Below are 26,332 nucleotides of genomic sequence, written 5' to 3' on the forward strand. Positions count from 1 at the left end.
GTATTGATTTTAGAATGGATTTATATTTGAAAGACTAACAACGAAGCTATACTTTCGAAGATCAAAATTGTATTTCTTCCACTATTCCTATTTCTTATCATTCTGGCTTAATCCTTCCTTGAAATACTTAATTTTCAGATAATTTCTCTTGTTGAGCTGAAGGCTAAAAGCAAGTAGTAAACTGGCACAAAGTATGCAGTCATTTAATGTTAATATATTAATGACTATCAAAAAACCAGCTCTTAATACAGGTTAAAAAACAAAAACCAGAGCTAAATTAAGTCTATAATAATCTCTATATATAAAAGCATAAGTGACTGTTACGACTGGTCAACCAGTCGACCCATCGCTATGACGTGCACTGACCACCAGGGGGCAGATGCTCAAAACAGGAGCTGCCCCCTGGTGGCCAGTGCGCTCCCACAGTGGGAGCGCCGCTCAGCCAGAAGCCAGGCTCATGGCTGGTGAGTGCAGCTGTGGTGGTGCTACCGAGCAGCAGCGGAGGCAAGCGCAGCAGGCCGGGATGAGCTGGAGTGGCTCAGGCTCCTTCCTGGCCACCTGCTGCTTTGTGCACTGCTACATCCCCTGAGGGGTCCTGGATTGCGAGAGGGCGCAGGCCAGGCCGAGGGACCCCAGTGGTGCATGAATCTATGCACCAGGCCTCAAGTAAAAGCATAATATGCAAATTGACCAAACAACCAAATAGCAGAACGACCATCCGGACGACCACGCTATGACACCCACTGGTGTCAGGCCAGCCAAGGCAGGTGCAATGCGATTGGTCGGGGGCCCAGCCATCGCCCCATGATCGCCCTGCAAAAGGAGGCCCAGGCCACCAGCTGGTGGGGCTATCAATCAGGGGGCTCCACAATCGCCCGCAGAGGGAGGCCCAGGCTACCTGGCGGCGGCACGGTGGCGGGTGGGCGAGGCCTCCTTCTGCAGGGCGATAGATCACAGGGCTCCCAGACTGTGAGAGGGCGCAGGCCAGGCTGAGGGACCCTGCCAACCTCCCCCGCCACGTGCACAAATTTCGTGCGCCGGGCTTCTAGTAATTAAATAAGTAAATAAAAATCAAATACCCAGAAAATATGTCATTTCAAATGTTGTTTATCTTAAGTGAGGTTGTTAGAGATGAAGAAGATAAATTTTCAGTTTATGTAGTTTTTGACACTGTACCTGAGAGGCTCAAATACGAGACAGAGATGCTGTTTGTGATAAAAGTGTCTGAAGAGCCGCAAACAATGAAATTTGTCATCAGGATCAGCATCATTAAGTTTTTTCAAGAATTCTAGTTCTTTTAAACCAGTTTTTTGCCTGAAATAAAAAAGGAAAGTAGGTCAAAATTAAATACATCCAGAATTTAGAAAAACTAAATAATATATATTTGCTAGTTCCAGTCTGATGTACCATAGGTGATGTTAATTAGTTTGCTGGTTTTTTTACGTAGTCATAATAAATCTGTTGATGAATGATAAGTCTCTGTACCACTTAGACAATACTTCATAGTTAATCAAATACAGTTTTCATGAAGTTAATTTTCAAAATAACCAATTAACAAAACAGAAACACTGAGGAATAAACCTACCTTGCTTGAAGGAAAATCAATCTTGCACATTTTATTCTCAAGTCTTGATGTAAATACTATCTATATATATAAAAGGCTAAGCGACCATCCGACCGGTAGCTATGACGCACAATGACCACCAGATGGCAGATGCTCCGACCAGTAGCAATGAGGCGCACTGACCACCAGGGGGCAGACAACACAGGAGCTGCCAAGCTGCAGTGACTTGGCAGTGGCAGTCCTCGGGTGACGCACCCCGGAACCAGAGAGGAGGAAGCCCGATTCTGGGATGCGTCACCCAAGAACTGCTCTCTCACAATCCGGGACCCCTCGGGGGATGTTAAAGAGCCAGTTTCAGCCCAATCCCTCCACAGGCCAGGCCGAGGGACCCCACCTGCCAGAGGAACCCCGCTCACTCCTCAGACGCCCTTTGAGCCATGACACTGCCCCCGGTGCGGTCAGCTGGGGAGGGACCATGGGAGGTTGGCTCCAGGGCATGTGTGGCCCATCTCACCCAGTCCTGCCCCACTGGCCACCTTCTAATTAATTTCCTTTCAATGTGCACGAATCCATGCACCAGGGGACTTGTGTTTAATAAAAGTGGAACCACATTGTATACAGTTTTGGTTCCTTAAGAGTCTAAGTAGGAAATGTCTCACCAAATATTAATATTTGGTTTTCCTCTAAAATTCTAGTTATAATTTGTCAATAAGCTACATTTTTAAAGTTAGTGTCTATAATACAGGGGTTGGGGATAAACATAAAAACAAAACAACAACAAAAAACTTTCTAAGCCTGGGGCAGCTTAAGACTTTAGTATAAATCTACAACATTTCTTTCCAGTGTTATAAAACCAATAGTAAGTTGAGTTTAACACCAGCTCAGTATGTGGTATAAATTATGTATTAAAACATGTATGTGACAATTAAGTAACTCTAGTGTATTAAAGGAAAAAGGCAACAGATAGAAGATACAAATAATTCCCCAAACTATCTGGTAAACCGGCTGTCCCCTTTTTGTAGGCCACTTCATGCTAATTAGTGACAATTAATTAATATAATCCTTGTATTCCTCACCTCTAGTCTTGAGTTTAAGATATTCACAGCAAAAGATGGCAATCAGACAAACAGTAGAAGAAGTCTAAGTTAACATTAGTGCACAGTAGATACTGAAATGCACTGAAATGAATTAAATACAAATCAGCCTATAGTTCTAGTACTTCACATATAACATATGGCTATAAATTAAATATCCAGTCAAAAAGGACTACTACAGTCATTTTATAATTCTAGTACTTTTTTTTACAGAATGTTACTTTTTAAAAATGGCATTCAGCCCTAACTGGTTTGGCTCAGTGGATAGAGCATCGGCCTGCAGACTGAAAGGTCCCAGATTCGATTCTGGTCAAGGGCATGTACCTTGGTTGCGGGCACATCCCCAGTAGGAGGTGTGTAAGAGGCAGCTGATCGATGTTTCTCTCTCATTGATGTTTCTAACTCTCTATCCCTCTCCCTTCCTCTCTGTAAAAAATCAATAAAATATATTAAAAAAATAATAATAAAATGGCATTTAGCAATATTTTCATTTGAACAAAACGTGTTATTAAAGGCTTCATCACATTGACTTACATGAGTTCATTGTTTCTGATGATCTTTACAGCCACTTCTTGGTTGGCTCTTGCATTATCTCTAGCTCGTACAACATTACTGAATACACCTTGACCAGTGTAGCCATACACATTATAGCGCTTATCTAGCACTTCACCTATGTTCACACCTAAAAGAATAAATTTAAAAATTAGAATTTTGAGCATTTTAACAAAACAATGAGATACACAGAATAAATTAAAAAGGAGGAAACACAGTGCAATCACTCAAAATGCATGTCAAATCCTACTTCGTGCTTGATTTCCCAGACATCATAGAGAATCAAGGCCATGCCTCCACTGTCACTCTCTTCCATGTGGATAATACTGCATGCCCACTTCCGAAGATTACAAGGAGAGTTTTTGCTGCCCTATCAAACGCTAATGCTTTTAACATTGAATATGGGAGAAATGTGCTGGTTGAAGTGTTTCCAACTGCAGTCCTGCATGACTAGTACCCCAAGTTCCTTGTATGTTGTTTCTTTTGGTTTCAGATCAAGATGAGCAAATGATGTACTAACCTCCCTTTCTTGAGGATTATCTCATGGCTGAAAATAACCGAATAAATTTAAGTTGCAAATCAAGTCTTCACTTCAATTTGCAATGCTTCTGGGGCTACCGACATGGATTCAGCAGTTGCTAGATGAGCCAAACTTTTTAGGTGGTGTCATTATGATGGAGCTTTTACAAAATGTTACAATGAACTCTAGAATTAATAGAGTTCAGGAAGGGCAGAAACCATCTGGAGACTTCTAGGAAGGGCGAGGTCACAAGAGGGGCTGGCCCAACTTCCAAGGGCAGCAGGCCAAGAGGAGAGATTTCTCGGCTGCAGAGTGGGGTTTTCCCTGTGAAGATCGAGGCCTGAATACCAGGCTGGACTCCACAGACCAGAGCACCAGAGCCAAGAAAAGCAGCCCATATAACATCCAACTGTGAAAAGGTGGCGGGGCTTCTGGCTCCTGTGGAGACTGTAGCCAGTCAGAGATAAAGGCACCGTTTTTTGTTTTTGTTTTTAAAACACAGAGCAGCCGGGCCAGCATGGTTCAGTGGTTGAGTGTCGACCTATGAACCAGGAGGTCACGGTTTGATTCCAGGTCAGGACACATGCCCAGGTTGTTGGCTCGATCCCCAGTGTGGGGCGTGCAGGAGGCAGCCGATCAATGACTCTCATCTTTGATGTTTCTGTCTCTCTCCCTCTCCGTTTCTTTCAGAACTTAATAGCAAAATATATATTTTTTAAAAATAGTAATAAAATTAAATAAAAAAACCTGAGCATAGGGTTTTCCTTTGCAGCTATTCACCTGAGGCTTTGGTGGAAAGAGGGCAGCGTGAACTGGAATTACCTGAGGAATGGCTAGAGTAGAAGGCATTGAGGGGAGACATGGAAAACTGGTGGCAGGGAGACCTGCAATCAATCATACCCATAGACATACAGAAGGGGACATTGTTCCTGATTGGCGCAGACCTCTCCCAGCAGCTACATCTGGGGGGGAGGGGAAATGCAAATATCCTGCCCTAAGAGATACCACTGACCCCCCACTCAGGAATCCCACTTGTCACACCCTACATCTTGACCCCGCAGAGGCTACAACAGCAGAGGCCAAATCTATGGGTTTGAACAATCTCAGTAGCATCACTGACTGGCTTCGGGGTGGAGTTATCCAACCCACTGTCATAGGAACCTAACTGCTGCTTCCCCTTCACAGGAGAGCAGACAGAAACTCCTGGATGCCAGGAGATCCCCCTGGACTGCATACGAGGATCTCTGCCCAGCCAAGGGTAGGGAAAATTTCTGGGGCACTCTCAGAGAAATAGCTATAGAATGGGGAAACACACCCACCATTTTCCTTGAAATCTGAGCATCCTCACTCACGGGAGACCCAAGGTCACATACAACCAATTCCACCAAAAGTCCTTTCAGAAACAGCCTTTTCAGTGATTAAGAGACAGCTGATCAACAGGTGAAAGCAGGTGGAAGTAGAGACCAGGGAACAAGTTTGCTGACCTGAACCTGAGCCCTGTGGTGCTAACAAACTGGCCCTAGAGTGCAGCTTGGCCCCTTCTGCCCATAGCCAAGTCCTGTGAAGACAGACACAAACTGTGGATCACTTAAAACTTCGAAGAGATTGCAGAGCCAAACATGGACAGCTTCTGACCATGGCTAGCACCCAAATACCTCCCAGGAAGCCCAGAAACGGCAGACCAGTCAACATCAGTCAACCGAAGACCAGAATACAGAGGCACTACTTTGCTGAGATAAATATCACTTTTTTTTCTTCTTTTTTGCATTACCTTCTTTTTCTTTATTGCTGTATTATTTTTGTCTCTCCTTTTTGTTGTATCTCTTATTTTTCTCTTTCCTTTTCTTACTCTATTTTTTCTCCTTTCTACTAGTATTTCTTCTTTTTTCCTTTTTGTAATTTTTCTTCCTCTTTCCTATAATACTGTTTTCCTTCTCCTATTCTTTATTCTTATTTTTTATCTGGGTTTCCCTTCTGTACTTTCATGTTCTTTGCTCTCCCCCTTCCTCTCTTTCCTTCTCATATTTTTTTCTTATTCTTGCTTGCTCTTCTCTTTCCTAATTCTCTTTTCTTTTGTGGTTCCTGTTGTCATTTTGTAGGAGTCCTTTTTTTTAATGTTTTTGTTTTGTTTTGTTCTATCAGCACCTGCACAACAGCTTGCATGATGTGGTCAGGGGTGAGCCTCATAGTCAACCAGCCTGAGAGGAGATTCCAGCAATGAATGGGACAACAACAATCAATACCCAATTACAATGGCAGATTCCAAATAAACCACACAAGGGACATTCCTAGAGCATCAAACTCAGGAGATAAAAAAAATCAGCACTACTGGGTACCACAGAAAACTTACTATTTAAGGCCACCTGAAAAAGATTGGGAGGCATAGCAGTTTGATCTAATAACAGAAACAAATACAAAGGGAAATAAAAAATGCGGAGACAAAGAAATAACCCCCAAATAAAAGAAAAGGATGCTCTAGAAGAATAATATCAGATATCAAAAATACATGGGAAAGAATCAAAGGCAGAAGTTCCAATCAGTAATTTGGAAGATAAGGTAGAAAAAAACCACCCAATTAGAGTGGAAAACAGAATTAAAAAGCAGGAGGATAGTTTAAGGGAACTTTGGGACACCATGAAACATAACAACATTCACATCATAGGGGTAACAGAAGAAGATAGTGAGCAAGGAATCGAGAACCTGTTATAAGAAAAATTGACATAAAACTTCCCTAACTTGGTGAAAGAAAACATCACACAAGTTCAGAAAGCACAGAATTCCAATCAAGATGGACCCAAAGAGACCCATTCCAAGACATATCACAATTAAAATGACAAATGTTAAAGACAAAGAAAGACTCTTAACACGTTAAGCACCCAGCCAAGCACTGGTGACTGACACTATACTTTCCGTTTGGAAGACAAAACAGGCTGGGCACTTAACCTGTTAAAGGCAGGAAGAGACAGAAAGTTACCTACAAAGGAATACCCTTTAGAATGTCAGCTGATTTCTCAGGCCAGAAGGAATTGGCATGAAATATTCAAAGTAATGAAAAGCAAGGACCTGAATACCAAGACTACTCTATCCAGCAAGGCTATCATTTTAAATTAAAGGTAAAACAAAAGGCTTCCAGGACAAAAAAAAAAAAAAAAAAAAAGACAAAAGCAGTATGTTACCAACAAACCAGCACTGTAAGAAATGTTAAAGGGAGTGCTTTAAGAAGAAGAAATTGAGAGAGGGTAACATGGGCATAAAGAAAAAAAATGGCAATAAAAAGGTACCTATCTATAATAATAAAAGCATAATATCCTAATTAGACTGGATGACCTTCCAGACATTGCGAGGGCTGTGAGGGAAGCCCGGGTCCAGGGTGCCAGAGGGAAGCCAGTGCCAGCAGCCGGGGGAATGAAGGCCTACTCTTGCACGAATTTCGTGCACTGGGTCTCTAGTCAATAATAACCATAAATGCAAAAGGACTAAATGCTCCAGTCAAAAGACATAGGATAGCTGAATGGATAAGAAAACATGACCCATATAAATGCTGTTTAAGAGACTCATCTCAGAACAAAAGATACACAGAAACTGAAAGTGAAGGGATGGTAAAAATATTCCATGTAAATGAAAATGAAAACAAAGCTGAGGTAGCAATGCTCATATCTGACAAAACAAACTCCAAAATAAAGACCATAACAAGAAATAAAGAATACTACATAATACTACATGATCCAACAGGAGGATATATCAGGTAACCCTGGTAAACATATATGCACCCAATATAGGAGCACTTTACATATATATATTATAAAAAAAACTCTTGGAAGAATTTAAGGGAGAGATCAATAGCAATGCAGTCATAGTAGGGCAATTTAATACCCTACTATCACTGGATAGATCTTCCAGATAAAATAGCAATAAGGAAACATCAGCCTTAAACAACATGCTAGATCAGAGACGGATTTCACTGATCTTTTTATAGAACATTTCATCTGAAAGCAGAATACACATGCTTCTCAAGTGCACATGGGTCATTCTCAAAGATACACATGTTAGAATACAAAACAAGTCTCTACAAGTTCAAGAAGATTGAAATCATATCAAGCATATTCTCGATCACAATGGCATAAAATTAGATATCAACTACAGTAAAAATACTAAAAACATTTGAACACATGGAGACAAAGTAGCATATTATTAAGCAATGAATGGGTTACCAATGAGATGAAAGAAAGTACCCAAAACTCCCAGGAAATGTAAGCACAGCAACCCAAAACCTATGGGACACAGCGAAATGAGTCCTGAGAGGGAAGCTCATAGCACTAGAGGCCTACCTTGAGAAACAAGAAACAGCTACACTAATAAAAGAGAAACATGCAAATTGACCATCACGCCACTACACCCACCAGCCAATCAGGAGGGAATATGCAAATTAGAAGGACAAAGATGGCAGCCGCCCAGCTGCTCCAGGTGCGGAGTGGCCAGGCTGGGCAGGACGCCTGCTATGAGAGGGAGGGCGGGGGGCGAAGGGATCTACAGGAGCGGCACTCCGGCCGCAGCGAAGATGAAGATGGCAGACTTCGGCCAGAGCGAAGGCCTGGGTCCCGGGTGCCAGAGGAAAACCGGTGCTGGAAGCCAAGGGAAGGAAGGCCTATTGCACGTATCTCTTCGTGCAATGGGCCTCTAGTTTCTAATAAATCATCTAATTATACAACTTAAATATTTAGAAAGACAACAAGAAAAGCCCAAAGTAGCCCTGGCCGGTTTGGCTCAGTAGATAGAGGGTTGGCCCTGCGGACTCAGGGGTCCCAGGTTCGATACCGGTAGAGGGCATGTACCTTGGTTATGGGCACATACCCAGTAGGAGTGTGCAGGAGGCAGCTGATCGATGTTTCTAACTCTCTATCTCTCTCCCTTCCTCTCTGTAAAAACATCAATGAAATATATTTTTAAAAATACTTTAAAAAAAAAAAAAAAGAAAAGAAATCCCAAAGTAGAAGGAAATAAAAATCAGAGTAGAAATAAATGAATAAAGACTAAAAAACAATACAAAAGATCAATAAAACCAAGAGCTAGTTCCTTGAAAAGATAAACAAAATTGATGAATCTTTAGCCAGACTCATCAAGAAACAGAGGACCCAGTAACAACTGACCCCACAAAAATATGAAGGATCACAAAAAAAAAAATCATACACCATGACAGAGTGGGATTTACTAGTATTCCAGGGATGCAAGGCTGGTATAATCTTTGCATATCAATTAATGTGATACATCACATAAAAAAACAGAGACAAAAATCACAGGATCATATCAATAGACGCAGAAAAGGCATTGGACAAAATCCAACATCCATCCTATATAATAAGAGGAATATGCTAATTATCTATGTGATGATTAGATCACAGATCAACAGGAGGGTGGAGCAGCGAGCTACAAGCAGGGAGCGGAGAGCTACAGGAGGGGGCAGGGCAGCAAGCCATTGGGGGGCGGGGGGAACGGGAGCTCCAGGAGGACGGGGCAGGGAGCTACAAGCAGCGGAGAGCTACAAGCAGCGGAGAACTACAAGCAGCGGAGAGCTACCAGCGGCGGTGGGCGGGTGGCCAGCTGAGGCAAACTATCAGCAAAATGGGAATAGAGGGAACAATACCTCAACATAATAAAGGCCATATATGACAAAACTACAGCCAGTAACAATGGGCAAAAACTAAAACCATTTCCTCTAAGAACAGAGATGTCCACATTCACCACTCTTATTCAACGTAGTAATGGAAGTCCTAGCCACAGAGATTAGACAAGAAGAAGATATAAAAGGCTTCCAAATTGGAAATGAAGAAGTAAAACTGTCATTAATTGCAGATGAATGATACTGTACATAGAAAACCCTAAAGACTCCACACACAAAAAACCCTTAAATTTAATAAATGAATTTGGCGCCCTAGCTGGTTTGGCTCAGTGGACAGAGCATCAGCCTGTGACTGAAAGGTCCCAGGTTCGATTCTGGTCAGGGGCACATGCCCAGCTTCTGGGCTCAATCCCTAGTAGGAGGCGTGTAGGAGGCAGCTGATCCAGGATTCTCTCATCAGTGATGTTTCTATCTCTCTCTCCCTCTCTGAAATCAATAAGTATATATTAAAAAAATAAAATAAAATGAGTTTGGCAATGCAGCACAATACAAAATTAACACCCAGAATCGATGGTGTTTTTTTTACACCAATAATGAACTCCCAGAAAGAGAAACAAACAAACAAAAAATCCCATTTACCACTGCAACAAAAAAGATACTTAGGGATAAACTTAACCAAGGTGGTAAAAGACGACCTGTACTCAGAATACAACAGGATGTTGAAAAAAGAAATAGAGGAAATTATAAAAAAGTGGAAGAATATATTGTGTTCATGAATTGGTAGAATCAACATCATTAAGATGTCCATACTACCCAAAGCAATTTATAGATTCAATGCAATGCCTATTAAAATACCAATGGCATATTTCACAGATCTAGAACAAACATTCCAAAAATTTATATGGAACCACGAAAGACCCAGAATGGCCACGGCAATCTTAAGAAGAACAAAGGTATAGGGAGTACATTACCAGATATAAAGGTATACTACAAAGCCACTATAATCAAAAGAGCCTGGTCTTGGCACAAGAACAGGCATATAGACCAAGGGAACAGAACAGAGAACTCAGAAATTGACTAAAGCCATTATGTGTAATTAATATTTGACAAAGGAAGCAAGAGCATACAATTGAGTAAAGACATTCTCTTCAATAAATGGTGTTGGGAAAATTGGACAGATACATGCAAAAAAATGAAACTAGACCACCAACTTACATCATACACAAAAATAAACTCAAAATGTATGAAAGATTTAAATGTAAGCTGTGAACCAATAAAAATCTTAGAAGAAACCATAGGCAGCAAAATCTCAGACATCTCTCGTAGCAACATGTTTATGGATGCATCTCCTAGGGCAGTGGTTGGCAAACTCATTAGTCAACAGAGCCAAATATCAACAGTACAATGATTGAAATTTCTTTTGAGAGCCTAATTTTTTTTAAACTTTAACTTCTTCTAACGCCACTTCTTCAAAATAGACTCGCCCAGGCCGTGGTATTTTGTGGAAGAGCCACACTCAAGGGGCCAAAGAGCCGCATGTGGCTCGCGAGCCACAGTTTGCCAACCACTGTCCTAGGGCAAAGGAAACTAAGGAGAAAATAAACAAATGGGACTACATCAAAATAAAAAGCTTCTGCACAGCAAAAGAAACCATAAACAACACAACAAGAGAGCCCACTGAATGGGAGAATATATCTGCCAAGGATACATCTGGTAAGGGGTTAATTTCCAAAATATACAAAGAACTCACACAAATCAATAAAATACAAACAAACTAATTAAAAATGGGCAAAGGACCTGAACAGACACTTCTCCAAAGAGGACATACAGATGGTCAAGAGACACTTAAAAATGCTCAACGTCTCTAATCATCAGATGAAAATTAAAACGACAATAAGGTTATTACTTCATACCTGTCACAATGGCTACCATCAACAAATCAACAAGCAACAAATGCTAGCGAGAATGTGGAGAAAAGGAAACCCTAATGCACTGCTGGTGGGAATGCAGACTAGTGCAGCCACTGTGCAAAACAATATGGAGGTTCCTCAAAAATTTTTAAATGGAACTGCTATTTCAACCATTGATCCTACTTCTTGGACCCCTATGTTCATAGCAGTGCTATTTAGAATTGCTAAGATCTGGAAACAGCCCAAGTGCCTATCAGTTGACAAGTGAATAAAAGAGCTGTGATAACATTTACACAATGGAATACTATGCAGCTGTATAAAGGAAGGAGCTCTTACCCCATGAGACAGCAATGATGGACCTGGAGATTATTATGCTACGCGAAATAAGGCAGTTAGAGAAGAATAAATATCATGTGGAATGTAATGAACAAAATAAACTGATGAACAAAACTGGTCCAGAGGTATGGATACATGGAACAGAACAACAGATCTCAGTGCAGGGATAGGAAGAGATTAACAAAAGAGGATATATGCATAACCCATAGACAAAGACAACAGTATGGGGAAGGCCTGAGGTGGGGCAGGGGTTGGGGGAAGAGGGGCAGAAAGGGAGAAAATGGGAGACTTCTGTCAATAAATAAATAAATAAATAAAAAATAAATAAATAAATACATTCATAAGAATTGTGCACTTACGATAATAGCCTTCTGCATCAGTCCAGTTATCCCTGAGGTTAGGATTCTCTTTAAAATCTTTTCCAATGCCAGCAGCCCGAAGACGAGCACTCTGAAATTAAGGAGGCAATATTAGCTATTTACCCACTAAATCAGGTTGACATTTCAAGCACTTTCTTTAAACAAAAATGGGTGAACCAGCTATCCCTGTGGTCGGCAAACTGCAGCTCACGAGCCACATGCGGCTCTTTGGCCCATTGAGGGTGGCTCTTCCACAAAAACCATGGCCTGGGCGAGTCTATTTTGAAGAAGTGGCGTTAGAAGTTTAAGTTCAAAAAATTTGGCTCTCAAAAGAAATTTCAATCGTTGTACTGTTGATATTTGGCTCTGTTGACTAATGAGTTTGCTGACCACTGAGCTACCCTATATAATAAAAGCCTAATATGCTAAGTGTTCAGTCGCTTGGTGACCAGTCAACTGTTCAACCAATCAAAGTGTAATATGCTAATGATATGCGAAGGCTGCTCAACCACTTGCTATGACATGCACTGACCACCAGGGGGAAGGCAGTCCACTGGTCAACCAGTTGCTATGACGTGCACTGAACATCAGATGGCAAATGCTCTGACCGGTTGGTTAGCTTGCTGTTGTGGTCCGGGACTGAGTGAGATGGGCCGGACAAGCCCTGGAGCCCTCACGCAGTCCCTCCCCAGCCCGATTGTACACCTGTGGGGTCCCTCAGCCTGGCCTGCGCCCTGTCGCAATCCAGAACCCCTCGGGGGATGTCGGAGAGCTGGTTTCAGCCTGATCACACAGGCCACTCCCCTCGGGAGGGCGCCAGATGCAGGGCTCATGGCTAGTGAGCACTGCTGTGGCAGCGCAAGCCTCTCCTGATCAAGACTGATTGGGCAGGCGTAGTGGGGCGGGGATGAGTGGGAGCTGCAGGCAGAGTTGGACTGTGGGTTTTGGTCCAATCTCTGCAGGCCACCCAGAGGGGCCCACCCGTGCACAAATTCCTGCACTGAACCTCTAGTAATTTAAGACATTTCATGCTAAATTAAATAAACGCTTACTGTCTATGACAAGGATGAAATATGAATACCAGAGTCTTCTGCATTATCATAACATTATTTAGGAAAAAAGTAATGAAATATCTTTAAAAACTTTTGGGAATATGATGAAGACATTGTAAATAAAAATAAAAACTCAAACCAGATCTGATTTTCCTTAGCTATTGATAAGAGGACAAAAATTACATATTGGCATTCAGTTAACAATAAGTGTACAACTCTCTCTTCTACCAATTTTCACATTTCCTTTACTGCCTCGTCCATATATGTATATGGAAGGTCACTGGCTGTACTAATTAAGCCTGCAAGGGAAATTAAAGAGTATCTGGTACTCCTGAAGAGTCTTTATCACACATTATTCTCCAAGATATCCAGAAGATGCCTTAGCATCAACCAGACAAATGATGGTTCAGTAATAATTTTACCCTCTCTTAACTCATCCTTTGGGGGGGAGGGGTGGGGGAGGGGGATCCTTTTGCAAAATATGCATGTGATACATTACTTAAGCTAATTACCAATGTCTGCTGGGATCTGGGCACTGGCTGCTTAACCTATTCCATTTTAAAGTTCTGTTATATGCTTATCCTTCCCACCTCCTCTTACCAAAGCTTTCTATTTCTCATGTTCCCTTACTTTTGAATATTAGTTTTAAAATGTTTTCAAGAAAAGGCACTGATAAAAATGGCTAAAGGACCAAAATTTCTTAACCCATTCCTTATAACATTTTTAACTCTTCAATGAACTTTATTAGGCCCCAAATCCTTAAGTTCTCCATCATGTACAATATAAAAGCACAAAGTGAACTACCCCTCCACACACACAGTTTGTAAATCTAAGAAAAAAGTTGTTTAAAAAAATTAACTATACCTTTAAGTCATTAGACATTTAACTTTCATGAAGCTCTCAAACTATTCTGCTGTACTGGTTTTAAAATTGTAACTTAATTTCGGAATTGGAGAAAAGTTGCAAAATGAGTACAAAGAGTTTCCAGGTACCCTTCACCTAGTTATCCAAATGCTTACATTCATTAATTTGCTCTATCCATCTCTTTATCTTTCCCTCCCTCTCTGCACACACACACAAATACATATTTGTTATCTATATTTTTTGGTTTAATAGTTGTGTTTTTATTATTTAAAATTACTTACATCAAAATATGCAGCAAACATATCATCAGATTCTGTAAACATATCAGGTGCCAACAGCTTTTTCTGAGCTGACCCTTAATGGAAATTAACATTAATATTTGAAAAATGAAGAGATAAAAATTAAAGTACCAATAGTGGAAAAACACCAATAGCAATTCAAACTTATTTTCTTCTTGTACATCAGTTTTTCATTAATAACAAACTTAAAATCACTTTATAATACTTAAGGTATACAAAGCCACACACTTTTTACTAAAAGGGAATATATATATATATAAAAGCCTAATGTACTAAGAGTCCGACTAACTGGTCGACCGCTCGACCAGTCGCTATGACACACACTGACCACCAGGAGCAGACCCTCTGACCGATAGGTTAGCTTGCTGCTGGCATCCGGCTAATCGGGACTGGGCGAGAGGAGCCTGACACACCCTGGAGGCCTCCTGCGGTCCCTCCCCAGCCAGCCGGCCCCGATGGGGATGGGCCAGACATGCCCTGAAGCGAACCTCCCGCACTTCCTCCCCAGCCTCTAAGATATTTCTTCTAATTAATTTCCTTTCAAAGTGCAGAAATTCATGCACCGAGCCTCTAGTATTTCATAAAGTTCTAACATATAATACCAATTCTTGCACCAACATGCTAATATATAAACAATGATTATGTATTAAAAGTGAAAACTCTTTAAAAATTGTATTTCTGCCCTGGCCGGTGTGGGCTCAGTTGATTGGGCATCATTCCACATGCACAGAAAGGTTGCTGATTCAATTCCTGATCAGGGCACATGTCCTGGTTACAGGCTCGTCCCCTGGTAGGAAGCATACAGTAAGTAGGCAGCCGATCACTGTTTCACTCTCACATTAATGTTTCTCCCCCCGCCCCCCCCCTCTCTCTTCCTCTCCCTTCCTCTCTTTCTAAATCAGTTAAAAAACAAACACACACACAACTTAAAAAAAAAAAAATAAAAATTAAGTTCTAAATTATAACTTAAATCTCAAAATGTTAATATCCCCATTATAGATATAGGTCTATATCTATTTCTCTTCTAAAAAAGTCCAATAAATCCATTTAAAAAAAGCGCAAAAAAATTAGAGTTCTAAGAAAAAAAGAATACAATTAAAATTACAATGAAACACCATCTCTCTCTTATGAGACTGGCTAAAAATCACAAGTATGACAACATTTTGTTAATAAGGCTCTCAATAAACAAGCATTCAGACATTGGTTGTGGATGGCAATTAACTGTACTGCCATTATAGAGGAGAATTTAGAAATATACAGAAAAATGATATATTCATTCACTCTTCTGGCTCAGCTATCTCACTTCTAGGAAACCATCTCAAAGATACAGTGGCAAGCATAAAAAAAATGACTTAATGCACAACACTATACCAACTAATTCTCCAATGAATAACCAACAACTGGACACACTTCAAATATACACCATTAGAAGAGAGGTTAAATAAACTATGTCACATTCATTTCATTGGAATAGATAAGTTATAAAAAATAAAGGTATTTTCATACAGATGAGTATATATAGTATACTTTTTAAATATATATATTTTTATTGATTTCAGAGAGGAAGGGAGAGGGGGAGAGAGAGAGATAGAAACATCGATGATGAGAGAGAATCACTGGTCAGCTGTCTCCTGAATGCCCCTACTGGGAATCAAGCCCGCAACCCGGACATGTGCCCTTACCGGAAATTGAACCCGGGACCCTTCAGTCCCCAGGCCGACACTCTATCCACTGAGCCAAACTGGCTAGGGCTTTGCTATAATATGCTTTTGTTGTGCCTGTGTAGGTAGATTAAATAAACTATAGCACATTCATTACATTAGAATAAAATGCAGTTATAAAAAGAAGTAGTTATTTTCATAAATATGAATGTGTATACTAGTGTGCTTTTCTTTGTGCCTGTGTAGGTAGAACACAAATACATACACATAAAAGATATTTTAATAATTTTAAAGAAAATTATTGAAAAGCAAAAGCAAATAACCGAAACCTATCAAATTGGCAGTACAACTTTAAAACAGAGTTGTGACTATATATACCTTGGAATGCATTATAAGAACAAAAAGAACTATTAAATTTCAAAGTGCATTCAGTATGTTTTATATTGATAATCATACTGACAACTCTGTATATATAAAAGTTTGAAAATAACCTGAGTTATCAGGTTATTGGTACCAAGTTTTTCACATTAAAAAAGACAGAAATAGAAAATTAAATTATTTAATAAAAACTCTATAATCTCAAATTTAATTGGCAGTATCAGTATAAATTTCTCCTTTCTAAAAATGTATATTTTTTAGCTTTGGCTGCAAAAAAGGTCCAGGAGTAATGGACACCTCAAATTGCCCTATGATCTCTAAATATTTGCCTACTAAAGGAACCAGGAGCAATAGCTGATTCTGTTCTGGGTCAAGATGCACAAGGTGGAATATCCTACTGTGGTAGAAAAGGAGTTAGAAAATAAAAGACTGGGCCAAATTTGGCCCCTGGCTTATTTTTGTTTGGCCCATTTGTACATTTTCAAAGGTCTGGGGAAAAACATGAAGAATATTTTGTGACGTGAAATTTTGTAAAATTCAAATTTCGGTGTCCATACAGCTTTTTTGGTAACACAGCCATTCATGCTTACTCATTCGTGCTAGCTGTGGCTGCTTCTGTACTACAATAGCAGGGTTCAGTAGTTGGGACAGAAAACAATAGTCTAAAATAATTTACTCTCTGACCTTTTACAGAGTTTGCTGAACTTGACCTAGAAAATATTAAATACTGCAGGATTTGGGTTAAAAAAAAAACATTAGAAACCAACTTAAAAGGGCTCCTTCCCTATCTTAGCTAAAGAGAGAACAATCTGAACTTCAAAAAGAAATCTGACAGCAATGCATTGTAACACAAGTGGATAATGATACCAACTAAAACCCAACGAAGAGGAGAAACCAAGATGGCGGCATAAGGTAAACACCTAATTGTTGCCTACCACAACAATTTTGAAACTACAACTGGAAAACAGAGCACACACCGTCCAGAACCACCAGAAAGCTGGCAGAGTGGAAAACCTACAACTAGAGAAAAAAAGAGAGAGGGATGCTGAGCCTCAGGAGCTGTGGAGATGCGGAGATCCGTGAGCGCGGAAAGGGCAGGCGGCTGAATACGCGGCTGGCTTGCTGGCAGTGCACGGAGAGGGAGGGCAGCAGACACGTGGCTAGCTTTCTCGTTTGGGAGAAAAACAAAACTTCCGGTCTGCACTGAAATACAGCTCCGGTTGGAGAGAAACTGGTCTGTTTGGCAGTGGGCGAGACTCAAGAGCAGCCTTCTCTCAGAGGCACGCAGCCATTGTTTCGGGCACGGAGAAACCGGCCCTCTTAGGGCAGCGCGGATGGGAAACCAAAGTTTGTCTGCGCCACTCTGAGACTCCGCCCCATCCTGAGCACAGAAGGTGCCCCATCTCCCAGCAGAGACACTGATGATCCTCAGAGCCAACTGGCTTGGAGATCAACTCCCCCCAGTGATACCAACAACAAGCATGGCTTAACTACAATAAGACTGCACACACATCCCACAAAGGGGTGCACCAAGAGGATCCACCACAGAGAACTGGGGAGGCTGAGCTACTGGGCCCTATAGGACACCTAACACACAAAGCAACTCCATCAACTCAGGGAAGCATCTAAAATGCGGAGACAAAGAGGCAGGCCACAATTGAAAGAAATGGAGGAAAGCAAAAGACTGGACATAGAGTTCAAAACCACAGTTATAAGGTTTTTCAAGAATTGCCTAGAAAAGGCCGATAAATTAAACGAGAACCTCGAGGATATGAAAAGGGATCAACTAGAAATTAAGCATACACTGACTGAAATAAAAAATATTATACAAAGACATAAAAGCAGACTAGAGGATCGCAAGAAACAAGTCAAAGATTTGGACTACCAAGAAGCAAAAATCACTCCTCTGGAATAGCAAAAAGAATCCAAAAAGTTGAAAATAGTGTAAGAAGCCTCTGGGACAACTTCAAGCATACAACCATCTGAATTATGGGGGTCCCAGAAGAAGAAAGAGAGCAAGATACTGAAATCCTATTTGAAGAAATAGTGACAGAAAACTTCCCCCACCTGGTAAAAGAAATAGACCTACAAATCCAGGAAGCACAGAGAACCTCAAACAAAAGGAACCCAAAGAGGACCACACCAACACACATCCTATCTAATAATAGACAAATATGCAAATTGACCACACCTCCGACACACCCACAAGCCACGCCCACCATCCAATCAGAACGAGTATGCAAATTAACCCAAACCAAGCTGGCTACAGCCACAGAGAGCAAGGTTTCCTAGGTAACAGAGGAAGCCAAGCTTTCCTGCCTGCCCTTGCCAGGCCTAAGCCTCCACTCAAGCTACAAAGTTTCAATTATAGAAGGTAAACAAATTCAAACAAATGGCGGCAGAATGGAGCTTGAGAGAGCAGGCCAGGGTTGCCGCTGCCAACAGGGGAAGCAAAGCTTTCCGCACACCCTGGCCGGGCCCACCCGCTTAAGGCAACAAAGTTTCAATTATAACCCCGACACAAATGGCTTCCGGCCCCAGAGGGTGCCCCAGGCTTGGCTCCGCTCCAGGCTACAAAGTTTCAATTGTAGAAGGAAAATAAATTCCAGATACCAGGGCCTCTGCTTGCGTTGCCAGGGGGCGTGGCCGGCCTGCAAACCACCACAGGCCCCTCGCTCAGGCCGCCCCACGCCCCAAGGGAACCCCCACCTGATCTGGGACGCCCTTCAGGGCAAACCAACTGGCCCCCACCCCTGTAACCAGGCCTCTATCCTATCTAATAAAAGAGTAATATGCAGATTGATCATCACTGCAACACACAATATGTTTGCCCCTATGTGGTAAAGATCCTGCCCCCATGTGGACATAAGATGGCCACCACAAGATGGCCAGCAGGAGAGGGCAGTTGGGAGGCACCCAGCCTGCAAGGGAGGGCAGTTGAGGAGGACCAGGCCTGCAAGGTAGGGCAGTTGGAGGTGATCAACCCTGCAGGAGAGGGCAGTTAGGGGTGACCAGGCTGGCAGAGGAGGGAAGTTGGGAGCAAACAGGCTGGCAGCAGAGTGGTTAGAGGGTGATCAGGCTGGCAGGCAGAAGCGGTTAGGGGCAATCAGGAAGGCAGGCAGGCAAGCAGTTGGGAGCCAGCAGTCCTGGATTGTGAGAGGGATGTCCAACTGCCCGTTTAGGCCCGATCCCAGGGTCCTAAACGGGCAGTCGGGCCTAAACGGGCAGTCGGACATCCCTCAAGGGGTCCCGTATTGGAGAGGGTACAGGCTGGGCTGAGGGACAACCCCCCTCCATGCACGAATTTCGTGCACCGGGCCTCTAGTCATAATTAAAATTCCAAGAGCAAAAGACAAAGAGAGAGTATTAAAAGCAGCAAGAGAAAAACAGTTAGTTACCTATAAGGGGGCACCCATACGATTGTCAGCTGATTTCTCAACAGAAACCATGCAGGCCAGACAGGAATGGCAAGAAATATTCAAAGTGATGAATAGCAAGAACCTACAACCAAGATTAATCTTCCCTAGCAAAGCTATCATTCAGAATTGAAGGTCAGATAAAGAGTTTCACAGATAAGAAGAAGCTAAAGGAGTTCATTACCGCCAAACCAGAATTATATAAAATGCTGAAAGGTATTCTTTAAGAAGAGGAAGAAGAAAAAGATAAAAATTATGAACAACTAATATGTAACTATCAACAAATGAATCTAAAAACCAAGGGAATAAAAAATCTGATGAACAGTATTAATTGGTGAATATAATAGAATCAGGGGCATAGGAAGGAAGTGGACTGACAATTCTCGGGGGAAAAGGGGAGTGGGGGGTGCAGGAAAAGATTGAACAAAAAGTATAAACCTATGGAGGACGACAGCGGGGGCGGGGGGTAAAGGGCAGAGGGTGAGGTAGGAACCGGGTGGAGGGGAACTATGGAGGGAAAAAAGAGGAACAATTGTAATAATCTGAACAATAAAGATTTATTAATTAAAAAAATAAAAATAAAACCCAACAAAAATCTCATTGGTCATCTGTGGAAGCACTATGGCACCAACTTTATTCAATACTAAAAATTGCTCAATAAAGAAAAATAATCAAGCATTTATCCTGCCTTTTCCTATACAAACTACACTTTGGGGTAACCAAGAATGGAAAACTTAAGACAACTACACACATCACTTGATATAATGATGAAAGTACACACCACCACTTATGAAATATTTTTGCCAAAAAAATTAAACCTAAATCCATTTAACTCTCTAACACTAACCACTAGTTTTCAAGAAATACTGAGGACACAGGAAATGAGATAAAAGAAATAAGAATGTGAACAAACAAAAATCAGAATGAAAAAGTTTACAGAACACATGGTCCTGGTATCCTCATAAGTAAATGGGGGAGGGGGGAGGTAGGAAATGGAGGGGAAAAAACGATTAAGATTAAGAAAGACTTAAGACATTAGTAATCAACTATTTATATACCCCAAATATATGTGCATCTTATTTGGGTTTTGATTCAAACCAGCCATTAAGTCTTTATCTAACAAAGATACAAACTGAAATATGTACAGATGAAGTGAAATCTTGGCTAGGATTTGCTTTAAAATACTCTAGCAAGTAAACCACAAGGTTATGAATATGAAGGAATTCAATATACTGTTGAGGTTATACGAATAGAAAACATCTACAGAAAACATCACTGAGATACATTAATACTGTATTACTGTAAGTTTGGCAGGAGTAACATTCTTAAATCCTTTCACTTTCCCCATCCCAAAACAATCTCTCTCATAAAATTACAGAGCTAAAAATTCAGAGAAAAATATGGTCAAAATAAGAATCTAACTTACTCACCATTATTTTGTTCAACTGTCATTAGATTATGCTTGGCTTTTACTGAGGCCTCAAATGTATCAACATTTTCCCGTTCATACTCTTTAACATCAGCAGCTACCCTTTCCAGAATGTCGTCTGGAGAAGGTGACCGTGTACGAGTACTACTCTGGGGGCTGCTGGGTTCAGACGGCACAGACATATTGCTATCTTCAGCAAGATATTTATATTTCTGTAATAACAATACAGTCCATTATTTTCATAAAATCTGATGCTATCTAAATATAGAGGTGCTATATTACAAAGTAAAATAATGTTAAAACTTTTAAAAGGTATTGATGCCCTCATTGAATCAGATCCACAATCCCTTATATAATTCCAAAATCCACTAAACTCTAAAATAGTTTTTTTATGTATGGTGCACATTCATTAGGTGGCAAAGCTGACTAAAACAGTAATGACACTATTTATAGTCTTATTTATTTCCCCCAGCATGAACATAATAAGCCTTGCTGCAGAAATATTCATGTATTTGATGATGGGGTGCTGTTCTAGACCCATGGATGGAGCTAATCCACATAAATGCACCATACACCTTTCTAAAATTCAAATATTTCTGAGTCTGAAGCACATCTGGCCCTGAGGGCTAGAAATAAGGGATTGTGGACCTGGGCAAAACCAAAAAAAATTTCAACCAAGTCTTTAGGAATATCACTTCAATAACAACATTTTCAATGATCCACAAAAGTAAGTTTCCTCTGGAATTCCAGTTTTGCCCTACAGCCTCTGGTGACTTAAGTTCTGTCACTCTAACAAACCATTAACTGATTTATGGTTTGTTAGGTGTGTTTAGGTGAGCTGCCATGACTGTTCTTTACTTCTGTGTGCTGTCCTCCTTATAGTGTAAAAAAGATCTATCATTTTTCATGTATTTCAGAATTCTGCCTTTCAACTTCTTCACTCACCTTCCCATCATTAGAAGAAAATTCTCCTAATGATGATGACAGAAGGCACTTTACAGGGACTGTCATCCACAAAGGATCTAGGGGCCATGGCTGTATCTTAGGATGGCCAAGGAAAAAGAGACAAACTTCCAAGGCAGCTCACCTTATCATTAAATTTCTATATCAAAAACAATGTATAGCACTTTCCACCCATTTTAAAAAATATATATATTTTTATTGATTTCAGAGAGGAAGGGAGAGGGAGAGAGAGAGAGAAACATCAATGATGACAGAGAATCATTGATTGGCTGCCTCCTGCACGCCCCCCTACTGGGGATCAAGCCCACAACCTGGGCATGTGCCCTTGACCGGAATCAAACCCTGGACCCTTCAGTCCGCAGGCTGACGCTCTATCCACTGAGCCAACTGGCTAAGGCTCTATCCATTTTTTAAAATCACCTAGCTTTAAACTAGTCTTAAAATTACTTTTCAGCCAAAACCGTTTTGGCTCAGTGGATAGAGCGTCGGTCTGCGGACTGGAGGGTCCCAGGTTCGATTCCGGTCAAGGGCATGTACCTTGGTTGTGGGCACATCCCCAGTAGGGGTTGTGCAAGAGGCAGCTGATCGGTGTTTCTCTCTCATCGATGTTTCTAACTCTCTATCCCTCTCTCTTCCTTTCTGTAAAAAATCAATAAAATATATTAAAAAAAAATTTACTTTTCAGATGTTCCATTGGAATAATCCCATTTGCATTAGAAAAGCTGCCATTTTATTAAACATTAAAAAGTTTTGTTTTCTTTCAACTAGTAACAGGTATAATTTTTTGCTAAATGAAATTCCTCCAATTTATTCTATACTCATTTATGAGGGTTTTCATATTCATTACCTTAAAAAGGGGTAACTGTTTCAATTTTATTAAGAAACTACCATTTTTTTCAAGCCCTACTGAATTGCTACTACTGTCACTTTTTTAAGTAAAAAAACCTTTATTTTACTAAAATATTGATTATTTAAGGTGGATTGATCAAAATTGTACTAAAATCACATACCTGAACAATTGCTTGCCTTTGTATTCTTCTCTGCTCTATTAGGGCCTCTTCATCTTCTTCTTCTACATCAAAGTCTTCGAGGCTTAAAAAAATTACACATATATACACGTCATTAATTTTATACATCCTTAGAGATTCCAAAACCATAATTTTATATGTTTTAAAAATAAAAACTGGAAAATGAAGGTCGGTCATCTGTAAATTTGAGCTAAAGTTTTAAGCTACCTTACTCTCTTTGGCTTTGTTTCTAAACTGTCTCAGTACCTGGTTTCAAATCCTGGCAAGTAATTTAACCTTCTGTGTCTTATTTTTCTCCTCATTTGTTTCATGGCACCAAAATTGGGAACAAAAGGAAGATCCTTAAATTTAAAAAATGTCACCATTGGCTCTGCCATGACCTTAGTAAAGTCATTTCACCCCTCTATCCTCAGTGTACACATCTACAAAACAAGAGGGCTAGGACAGATAAATAAATCGGTACCTTTCCTGAGCCACAGAACCCTTTGAAAGCTATATATCTTTCTCCATCAAATGCACATGCAAACATTTACATACAATCTGAAGGGGAATGTAGCTCTACCTCCAAACACTGACCCTGAACAATCCCGACTATCCACTATAGAACTCCTACAATCTTTATGATCCCTTCCAGTGCAGCCTTTTCTATCATCTGTTAAATGTCCACTGGAGAAGAAGCAAACTGGACCCTGAACATGTTAAGATCTAGGTATAACACCTTTCCCAATTTAATTTTCTCATCACCTAGCTCTAATCAGGGTTTCTTGACCTTAGCACTGTTGACATTTCGACAATTCATTATGGGCGGTGTTTTGTGTACTGGAGGATGTTGAACAGTATACCTGGCCTCTGCCTATTGGATGGCCTAAAATGTTTTCAGACATTGACAAATGGGGAGGCAAATAATTCAGAAGCAAATTAATGGGCTCACTTACAATATTCAGGTGGAAAATAAAGATTAAACAGTGTTTCTCTAAAAAGAAAATTAATGGGAAAATTCCACTCTTACTTATCTTCAGATGAAGATTCTTGTTCAACTTTCATTCCTTCAGAAAGACTTCCTTTAAATTTATCTTCCTTTACTTTGCTTCTGCTCCTACGTCTACGACCACCCCGTGATCGAGACCGCCTTCTCATACGTGATCTGCTTCTCCGACCTCTGTCCCTATTTGAGAGAAGATGATATATATCTTTTTCAAAAGCTAAATTTTGCTGTGAATCTAACTGTTCTAAAAATAAAGTATTAAAAAAGTTGATTAAAATTTAAAGTAAAATAACATAGTGTCAAAAAGATTGGAATAATTAGCTTAACTGAAAAATAAATCATAGCTACCCTACTTATTGACTATACCAGAACACAGAGAACTACAGGGGTGATGGAAATGTTCTACATTTTGCCCTAGCTGGTTTGGCTCAGTGGATAGAGCCTTGGCCTGTGGACTCAAGAGTCCCAGGTTTGATTCCGGACAAGGGCACATGCCCTGGTTGAGGGCTCAATCCCCAGTCGGGGGCATGCAGGAGGCAGCCAATCAATGTTTCTCTCATCGTTGATGCTTTTCTAACTCTCTCTCCCTCTCCCTTTCTCTCTGAAATCAATAAAAATATATATTTTTAAAATGTCCTACATCTTGCCGAAACCGGTTTGGCTCAGTGGATAGAGCGTCGGTCTGCGGACTGAAGGGTCCCAGGTTCGATTCCGGTCAAGGGCATGTACATTGGTTGCGGGCACATCCCCGGTAGGGGGTGTGCAGGAGGCAGCTGGTCGATGTTTCTCTCTCATCGATGTTTCTAGCTCTCTGTCCCTCTCCTTTCCTCTCTGTAAAAAGTCAATAAAATATATTTAAAAAAAAAAAAATGTCCTACATCTTGACAATTGTGTCAAGTCATTTCACCCCTCTATCCTGGTAATACAGATCTTTGTCAAAACTCATGAACTGTACACCAAAATGGGTGAATTTTATTTTATATAAATGATACTTCAATAAACCTGATTTTTAAAAAGACTGCTGCTGATAAGGTATGGGACGGACAAATATGATAAAATTCAGTTTAATTAATATGGCCCTCAAAAAAAATATATGGCCCTCAGATATTTTTATAAATGCCTAAAGGTAAAATGCCTCATGTTAAACAAACAGAAACTATTATAGTTCAAACATTAAAGGTACAGTTTATGTTAGAAAGATGTGGCACTCCAAGCACACAAAGGTATGAGTCTCTATAAAAGGATCGGCAAACTCCCTGTTAATACATCTAACCACCGTGTTTATCTCAAATCTCTTCAGAAACCTCACCAAAAGGGCAGTAAAAGGAACAATTAAAAAGAAAATCTTCAGGCTAAGAAAAGGTGAAGAGACATGACAGCTGAGATGTCAATAAAATCTTGAAATGTGCAAATCAAAAAGAGTAGTTACAGATCAGATCTAAATATTAGTTCAATAGGAATGGACAAGGTAAAAAAAGAAAGAGGTCAGTGTATGCCACAAAACCCCAGAAAGCCTTGAGCATTGGAGATACTATGTCCTCTGAAGGATAAAACTTGAGATAAAAGATAAAAAGAACTGTTTGAAAGCCTTTAGGACAGCTTAATTCTGTGTAGTCCCCTTCCTGACTCAGAAAAAAATGCCACTCCCCACTTCACATTCTGGCAGAATACTTAAGATTTTTTTATTATAGAGGTGCTAAGACTTATTTTATAGAGAGGTGCTGGTTGTAAAAACTGGCCCAAGGTACAGGAGAGACACTCTACTGAAAATAGGATTAAGGAGAAGTTGACATTATGAAGGACCAAAACTTCAGGATAGCCACATCTATCCTCTTCAGCAGGAGATGAGAGGATTCTGGGAAACTCACACACCCAAAAGAAAAGATACATAGTTGTTGATATGATCAAGTCATCACCCTCAAGTGATACCCACTAATCCACAAGTTGCACATTGTCAAAATGAAAGAAAGCTTCTGTTCAGCAGTGCATAACTTTCAAATCAGAACAAGCAGCAATGAAAGATCCAGCTATCTGAGCACACTGATTGGTTGCCTCTCAAATGTGCCCTTACCGGGGGCTGGGGAACCTGCAACTGAGATATGTGCCCTTAATCAGAAATCAAAACTAAGACCCTTTGGTCCAGGCGCTAAGGCTCTAACCACTGGGAAAATCTGCCAAGGCCAAAACATGTTTTAATCAACTGTTTATGTTATCGATAAGGCTTCCAGCCAAGAGTAGGATATTAGTAGTTAAGTTTTTGGAGAACGGAAATTCATACGTGAATTCTCCATGTTGTTCAAGGGTC

General features: G+C 40.6%; 1 protein-coding gene across 3 annotated transcripts in view; it reads right to left on the minus strand.

Annotated features, from left to right (window-relative positions):
* PRPF4B (pre-mRNA processing factor 4B) overlaps positions 1 to 26,332 on the minus strand; it is a 57,638-nt gene that overhangs the window by 11,288 nt on the left and 20,018 nt on the right. For all 3 annotated transcript variants that reach the window (XR_008557122.1, XM_028130191.2, XM_028130202.2), the window contains exons 4-10: positions 24,052 to 24,207; positions 23,025 to 23,106; positions 21,053 to 21,263; positions 14,150 to 14,223; positions 11,953 to 12,043; positions 3,193 to 3,340; positions 1,177 to 1,314 (exon numbers count right to left, since the gene is read on the minus strand). Coding sequence is in view for 2 of the 3 variants with exons in the window: in XM_028130191.2 (XP_027985992.2) it covers positions 1,177 to 1,314; positions 3,193 to 3,340; positions 11,953 to 12,043; positions 14,150 to 14,223; positions 21,053 to 21,263; positions 23,025 to 23,106; positions 24,052 to 24,207 (900 nt within the window). In the remaining variant the exon portion in view is untranslated. The remainder of the gene's footprint in view (positions 1 to 1,176; positions 1,315 to 3,192; positions 3,341 to 11,952; positions 12,044 to 14,149; positions 14,224 to 21,052; positions 21,264 to 23,024; positions 23,107 to 24,051; positions 24,208 to 26,332) is intronic.

This window comes from Eptesicus fuscus, chromosome 9 (assembly GCF_027574615.1).
Source record: "Eptesicus fuscus isolate TK198812 chromosome 9, DD_ASM_mEF_20220401, whole genome shotgun sequence".
NCBI classification, from domain to species: domain Eukaryota; kingdom Metazoa; phylum Chordata; class Mammalia; order Chiroptera; family Vespertilionidae; genus Eptesicus; species Eptesicus fuscus.